This window comes from Fopius arisanus, unplaced genomic scaffold (genome assembly GCF_000806365.1).
Source record: "Fopius arisanus strain USDA-PBARC FA_bdor unplaced genomic scaffold, ASM80636v1 scaffold00062, whole genome shotgun sequence".
NCBI classification, from domain to species: domain Eukaryota; kingdom Metazoa; phylum Arthropoda; class Insecta; order Hymenoptera; family Braconidae; genus Fopius; species Fopius arisanus.
The window spans coordinates 174,552-182,970 of record NW_011887801.1 but is presented as its reverse complement, the minus strand read 5'-3'; the positions used below and the strand labels follow the sequence as shown (position 1 = coordinate 182,970).

At 35.2% G+C, this 8,419-nt stretch overlaps 2 protein-coding genes across 4 annotated transcripts in view; one reads left to right on the top strand and one right to left on the bottom strand.

Moving 5' to 3' along the window:
* Positions 1-461, top strand: part of HisCl1 (Histamine-gated chloride channel subunit 1) — a 4,740-nt gene extending 4,279 nt beyond the window's left edge. For both annotated transcript variants that reach the window (XM_011308705.1, XM_011308704.1), the window contains one exon: positions 140-461. In XM_011308705.1, the coding sequence (XP_011307007.1) occupies positions 140-313 (174 nt within the window). In that variant the 3' untranslated portion in view covers positions 314-461. The remainder of the gene's footprint in view (positions 1-139) is intronic.
* A 298-nt stretch (positions 462-759) lies between these two features.
* The window catches only part of Shal (Potassium voltage-gated channel protein Shal), a 52,011-nt gene continuing 44,351 nt past the window's right edge, over positions 760-8,419 (bottom strand). For both annotated transcript variants that reach the window (XM_011308703.1, XM_011308702.1), the window contains one exon: positions 760-6,022. The gene's annotated coding sequence lies outside the window, so the exon portion shown is untranslated. The remainder of the gene's footprint in view (positions 6,023-8,419) is intronic.

The window sequence follows — 8,419 nt, the reverse complement described above, 5'->3', positions numbered from 1 at the left end:
TTGTCATTATTGTTGTCATTATTGTTGTCATTATTGTTGTCATTATTGTTGTCATTGATTATGGAAATTGACTGGAGGAAAATGAAAAATTAATTATTTGGGGAGTAATTCCGGTAATTTGGACTTTAATTTTTGACAGACACCGATGAGACCGGAGTCTCGGAACAGAAGTCCTATGAGACCATTCACTGTCCAATATGATACCTGCTGTCAGGGCCGAGCCACTGCTATCTACATCGACAAGCTCTCAAGATTCCTCTTTCCCTTTTCCTTCTTTATTCTCAACATCGTTTATTGGAGCACTTTTCTATAATGTTTTTTTCAAGATTCACTTGGCTTTAAAGTGCAATTGTCAACGTCCACATTCTCAATGAGACGGCATTACCATTTTAAGTTTAATGAGGTTTAAGTATTTTTCGCCATTCAATTGTTAATTCTACGAGTTATTAAAAAATAGTCATTGCGAATCTAAGATTGTCTGTTTATTTCCACCTGATTGTTCTGCGCAAAAATATTCAATTATTTTTTATTCGACAGTACTGGACGCAATTATCATTTCGAACAGTAAATTCATTTCTTTTCAGTAAAAATCACTTTAAATTATTACTCACTTGCATTTCCACCTGGTGACAGCAAGCTGACATTCTCTGGTGATCCTTGGAAATCATCTCTCAGAATAGAACAAGGAAGTCGGGTAATAGGGCTCATCAAAATATAAACAACATTAAAACGTGAATAAAGACAGTACTTTATTTTTCATATATCCTTTCTCTTTATCGATTTCGCATTATATTAATAATAAATATATTCTTGTTAATAATTAAAGTGGTTCCATTTGCAATGTCTCGTATCCCCCCACCCCCAACCCTTGGATTTATGATCGATCCACGATCGAGAATTCATTCACGTTCACTCAGAGAGAAAAATAAATCAATAAAACAATTTTATACACTTCAACGATTGATAAAATTTCCTTCTCTCCTCAAACATTACACTCTCATCGCTCCATTCTCGAGCTCGAAACGTCTTATATCCGTCGTTTAGCAATTACTTTATTCACCTTTTAGTTCAATTACTCTGTTTATTTATACATTCAGTGTTTATCGAAGTATCGACGCTACATCCTAAAAATACATCTTGTTTAAAAAAGTTTTGACGAATTAATAGTGTTGCTTTTTTCGTTTATTTATTTATTCTCGGATTGTAGATAGAATTCTGAAATAATTCTTCGAGTCAGTTATCTACAGGGTCAACTATCGATTATTAACTGCGGAAAATAGAATTGAGGTCGTCGGATTATCACTCTTTCTGCCACTCTTTAACATCTCTAATTGAATAGTAACAATTTTATTTTTTTTTTTGCATCGGTCATGGGGCGGGCCAACTGCAGTGTAAAAAAAATTCTTTATTTTCACCTCAATTACTGAATAATTGTCAATTAGCAATGACGTCTGCAATTTTATTCAGACAAATGATACGTAGATGAATTAATCAATTCAGGTGTTTATAGAACAACAAATAATTTATTGAGTGAATGCATTTGTCGTTTATATTTTTATATTTTCATGGCATTAATTTCATATTTTTTTACATTGCAATTCCACTCACGATGGAGCTTTAAATATTTATCATTTAATCTGTTATTCGCTCATCCCATTTTCACCGAGATGACCATTTGCATTATTCCCACGACTCTCAAGTGCAATTACCATTACCAAAGTTTTGTTTATCCATGGGAATTGGATAAAACCATTTCGTCTATTTAGATAGTAGAAAATGGATTAACAATTAAGAGATTTTTCACAGATTAAAAATTGTCTGGATGACAATTTTCGTTGAGTGGTGCAACATGGGAGTTTATAAACACAAGGGGAGGGGAAAAAAATACCCCCATTTAATTACTCACGGCCAATTGGCGTTATATTCGCTCAATGGGTTACTCAGTCGTTTTATTTTTGTAGCTAACGCTTGTCTATCCCGCTCCCATTAATTTACATCCTATTTTAGAATTTTTCCTCGAGCGAAGGACATCCGGATATTTAAAGAATTCTCTGCGCACTGTTCATTAGATAATTCATTTTTTGCTCTGTGTTTTTGTGAAAGCGGTGTAGAAATAAAACGAGCAGCCAATGCTCAACTGAAAAATTATTGAACAACACAATTGTTTAATTAATTCAGGATAATTTTGGGGGCATTGCCGTTTTTCATATTTTTTGACACTTCGCTGCAGAATTATTATTGTTCGTGAATTGCACTCGCTCTAAACAATAACTTTAACGAATCGCCGGGGGAGGGGCTCTTTGATTCGAGGATTTAGGACGAGCAGAAATGGGTCTCGAATAGTTTCGCATCCCTCTGGGGTACGGGGTTATCCATCAAGTTGATAGTCTGTCCGTGACGTTGGCTTTAATGAGCGATAATTCAAAGGGCATCAATAATTACGGTTAAATTTGTACTTCAACTTCGCCGACAAATCCAATTATCTAAATTTCCAGTCATTCCAACAATCTGTCACATCTCACAATATATCGCGAACTCTGGAAATAGCAAAAAAAATAATTCAAAACATAATTCAATTACCCTGATTATCGATAATCCCCGCGGAAATTTTCCAAGGAATGATTTAGTTCGTACAATCGTTCCAAATTGTTAACGTAATTTACACTCGAGTTTTTCTGGGGCGCAAAGTGGATTAAAATTAAGAAAATAAGTCTTATACTTGATCCAATGTCATCTTCAATCATAGGATGTCCCAAGAGGGCGTAATAACCCTTCGATATATTTTTCTCAATTTCTCGGTCTCGATTGATTCATCTCTCCCATCCAATGTCTGAAATTCGGAGAGCGCGGAAATTTGAGGTCTTGCAATTGGCCTCGAATTGAAAATAAAAATCCCCATCGCATTCCAATCGCAATCGTTCCATTTCCCGAATTTTCCTCGCCACCCAGATCTCATTTGAGCTCGACCCAAATCGTTGTCGAACCTTTTCACACCGGGGGAAAAGGATTATAATTTTTTTTCCTCACACTATCTACTTTCATCAATTCATCGGCGTTCGATCCTTTTAGAACAGCTTTCAACCGCAGGATAATCCAACATTTTTCATTGCAATTTGTTTTTAATCCAATATCAACAAAACAATCGATTGAAAATATGGGCAAAGTCTCGATAAAACTTGGATAATGAAATTTAATTACTCTGTTTATTCAATGAATTTTAATCACTCGACATCTGAATCGAGAGACCAATTCTAGTAATTGATTTATTTTCCCCTTTCCTTCTGATATATTCACTATATACAATCATCATCTGATCTTCATAGACTACAATTCGATTCACTGATTCTCCAACCGAGAAATTCAATAACAAGGAGTCATTCAATTGTTACTATATTCAATAAAATAATTAATGGAATACGTAACGACGAATAATTCCGAGTGACTGTTGTCGATGGAATTGTATTCAATAAATCCATTGTTTCATTTATTCATCTCATTTAACTTGCAGATCTGGTTTACCGATTCATCAAGTTTAATTAATAATCTTCGCAGTTTTATTTACCAACTATTTTTACGTGTGAAGACACAACAAACAATATCGAGGCTTTTCGAGTGGAATAGTGGTTTTAAAAAGGTACTCATTCCACCAAATATTCATTAAAAAAAAATTAAACAACACAATAAAATGTGCACACCAAAAATTTTAACGCAAATTACGTTTATTTACAACTATTTGGTGGAATTACCTCAACAACAACAATAATAATAATAATACACGGTATATTTAACGAGTTCTAGGAATTTTCAGACTGGAGACATTAAACCAGAATTAATGCTCGAAAAGTTAAAATATGAATTACTTTACGGAAATTTACATCGACGATTAAACGTCTTACTTCATACGAGTAATTAGACGTTTGCTTCGGAAAATATTGGCAGTACGGTAGTAAATTGAAAGACTCGTTATGTATTTTTTTTTTTCTATTAAATTATTTATTGCTTACTCATCTCACGCCCCAGGAGACGACGAACTGAACGCCCACTTTGAAATTATTATTCTTCAATTTCATTTCCTCAATCCGCCCTTTCTTTCCTCAACTTTCACACGTGAAATCATTCGCACGTGGGTGGAATTTCATTTTATTGTTTTAGTTCCTTTAATTACGAATTTACTTTAATTTCATTTCCTATTGCTCAAAAAAAAAATGCTCTTTACACACGTCTACAGTCACAACACCGAGAAAATCATCTACTCGTAAATCGTTCGTGACGGTTTTGCAGTACAGCTAATAATTACACGCAATCCGCCAGCAGCTCGCATTATGTACTTGAAAAAATTATTTATTGTTTCACTTCAGTGGAATGTGATAAAAATTATGGGACACGAATAAGGTCATGCGTTGGGTTGAATTTCCTCAATATTACTCACAGGAGAATATATCCCATTGCTTACAAATTGATCTGCATTTTTCCCGTGGTAAAATTGACGTGAAAAAAATGTGGGAATTTACTCCCTTTTTTTCTCCTTCCCTTTCATCTCAAAGTGGCAATGACAATGAAACACTTGACCCGAAAAACCATCAAAAATAGTGTAAAAGAAGGTAAAAAAAAAAATGGGAGTAGGCGAGACCAGAGGGGAAATCTCCGCGAATTTCACTCCGCTAAATTCACGAATTACCCAGAAAAGTATAGAAGCAACAGGTTGATTTGAGAGGGCGCCACTCTATCGACCCTCTGCATCCCCCATCCGATCTCACCCAGTCATTTTCACATCTATATATAAATCTACCCACCCACAATATCGGCTTTTGTCTCACAGGCTTATCGCGAGGTACTTGGAGCACGTTATAACTCTTGCACTAACGTTTAATTATTCCCTATATCGACAATTAACTATTAATCCAAACATGGACGTCTCCCAAATTCCCATCACTAAATTAATCATCAATGTTATTCCAAGTCCCAACGATTTCTCACTCTCAAAAAATTATCAACAATAAAAATTTATATTGAAAGGGTAACACATGAGTTCCAAATAAAAAATAGTAATCACCGAAATCAATAATATAATAATAATAATAATAATCACCGATTATTCAAGAATAATTTCGCCTATTCGTGACGATAACTATTAACCAAATTACGTTATTAATTTGCTCACAGCTAATGAAAGAATTACCAAAAATAATTGATCAAATTCATCGCGTTTTACCACTTCGTCAATCTCTGATTAATTACTAATTATGCACCCGGACTCTGACTTCCCGGTTCAACCGCACATTATCCAGAATCAATCTCACTCGACAATATTTGGCGTCTCCATTAAATAATTGGAATTATTTAGAATTCATTCATATTTCATACTTATAGAGTTTTAAATAAAATACTTATCCACATCTCGAATCACGTTTTCCCGGTTTATACATCGATCGTCACCCCGATCGTTTTATTCGTAACGAGTGTCTGGCTCGACGGATAATTACATGAAAATTACAGATTGTATTAATCAACCATTAATTAATTAATCAATTGATCATCAAGTACAACACTAGTTTCATTACAAGATTATTTACAAAGGAAATGGCGTCACCTCGATCGACGCAGTGCCAGTTATTACTTAATTAATTAATTTGTTTTACTTATTCGATTTAATTATGACTCGAGACTATGATCAAATATTTCGAATTTATTTCGAATTTATTTCGAATTTATTCATTAGGATTCGCAGTATTTTGTCGCCTGAAAGAACGAGGGTATTTTTTTTTATCGTTAATATTAATCAAGCAAATACAAATGAATTTTTTATCACCTCCACTCCGCGTACAATTATGCGAGATAATTAACGTTATGGAGAGTTGGGTAAAACCATATTAGGCTAATCGTTTTCATTAATTTCGAATGTTGCAGCGATTGGGACGATCTCTTGGGACTTCGTCGAGTCCAATTTCCAGTTTCCGAGGATTTAGCTTCATCGAGGGTCCAGCTGTGACGTAATAACGACAATTATCCGTCGTTAATGTTCCTAATAGAGAAATTATTATTTCCAGATTGTTTATTTTATTCTGAACATTCCACCGTAGCGAGCCTCGATTTCTTGGGATTCACATGAGGTAAGTGGTAATTAGCAATTGTAATTATCCAGAAATATTCGCAATTCCTCGACAAGTCGATCAATCGATCATCAGAATCGATTCCCCGAAATCAGGAAAATTATAATAAAATTCCAAAGCGGATACAAATCAGACCGAGAAAAAAAAATCCGAAAAAAAAACAAATCAATCAAATCCGCCGATTGCAAAAAAAAAATAAATACAATAAACTTTCTGGAGGTTTAGCTGAAAAACTAGGGCTCCATTCGCAGTTCGTAAAAGTGAATTCAAAAAGTAGAAATAAAAAAAATGATCGGGGATGGATTTGCCGGAAAATTTGAATTTAAAATCACTTTCGGAGAGATATAAAAAAAAAGTCGTCTCTTGCTCATGAATTTCTGCAGTTGAAATTCGCGAATTCATTAATACCGTTTTCCCTCACCGAAAAGCGGAAACAGAGATAGTGACAAAATACAGAGGCACGATTCGTCGTATCTTCTCCACCCCCATGATCGATAAGCACAACCACATTGTTTCAAACTATTCCCTTGGAAAACAGAGTGTTGGCCCTCGTAAGCAATTCCAAACGCCTCTATATCTGCAGCTCTATTCTCCGTTCACTCTACATCCGGCATCCAGAAACACCTTCCATGGTTTTTCGAGACAATGGACCCACTTTAGAGCGTCCCTGGAGCACTGAATAAACGCGTCGCATTTTTCTCTTCGTCTCTTTTTTTTTACTGGGAAATACAAGGAAAAGCCTTCCGGGCCCTCCCCTTTTGGAGTATCACCCTTGAAGGTTCAAGTGAAAAGAACTTGCAATTTCCACCAGGAAAATAAAAATCCTATTCGAATTCACGTGGAACTGGAGTAGAAAATTTTCCTTTGATATATTAAAGAGCCAGAATATACTTGTTACTTGAAATGTAAATTAATTTGATTGATTAATATCTGGTTTCGCCAGAACTTTCAGTTTTCAGTAAAAAAAATTCCTGTTCGAATTGAAATGAAACTACAATAGACTTTTCCAGATTTTTGCTGTGATATTGAATTCCCAGGACTTATTTGAATTTAAACGAAAATCTCTCTCATGCAAATAAATTTTTTAAAATTGAAATCAATTTTTTTTTTTGGAGTAAGAATGGCGTACAATATTCCAGCCGACCGGCCTCTGGTTTTGTTTTGAGTTTTAGTTGAATTTATATTTAATTTTCAATTGGAGTTGGACGGGATTGTCAACCGCCAGAGGCTCTCGGGCAAGCGTTTATATTTAATGGACAGTAAAGAGACTTTTGTGTTCCAATATTTTTCTGATGGTGATTTCCAGAAGTTGCCTCTGTTTTCCCGAGTGAAACCGCATTGATCTCCAGTCAGCATCAGATCATCAAGAATCTTCAGGATCAACTTCCGCTTCCTGAAACCCATTCCCAGCCCTCAGATGTCGTTCCCTTCCTGAAACCCTAAGGGTCGATCCTCCGGAGGAGAATAAAAAAAAAAGCAGAATCACAATGGCGGCCCGGATACTCTCCTCCAATCCCAAAAAATCTCAATCGAGTCTTTCTGGTTTATCTTATTTATCCTCTCGTATTTTTTTCTTCAGCTCCTGAACGTGATCCTCTGTCCAGAGGTGAGATAGCATTTTAGCTTTCATATCAATTGGATCTTCTCCAGGACAGGATTCCCCTGGAATTCATTTTTTTTTTTCGTCTTCTGATCCCTAACGATGGCGGATAAAAAGGTGAAAGGGTCAGGGTTAATTAATTACCACTCTAGCCAAGTTTAGAGTCACGTCTGACCCTACGTTCAGCTGAACTACTTCAAAGGAATATAAATACTCTTTCGATTACCCTTTCTATTGACGTCAAATGAATTATTTTCAGGGGTCGAATGGGTCTGCCCCATGGAATTAACGAGTTATTTTTTTATTATGAAATGAGATAACGAGCTTCTGATAAGAGAATTCCTGATAAGAAATATTCAACAAAATCAATTGTTCCAGACACTGCCCTCTTCTAAAATAAAAATACTTGGAACTTACAACAACAATGGATTTTTTTGCAAATATGTTACGATTATTATTATTCGGGACTCAAAATGGGCCTGAGATACGAGAAAATTCGTAAGTTTCTAATTTCTTTCGGGATTTTCCGGAATTTTTCTCCATTATAATCGGTAATAGGTGAAATCCGGCTTTCGATTTCATTAGCAATTTTTTAAATGTGAAATGAGTTGAAGATTAACCGAGTGTTCATGTAGATATATTTTTCCCAAAGCGTCATGACACTCGCCTGTTTCTCGGCTTTTAAGAGAAAATGAGAGACTGAGATTGA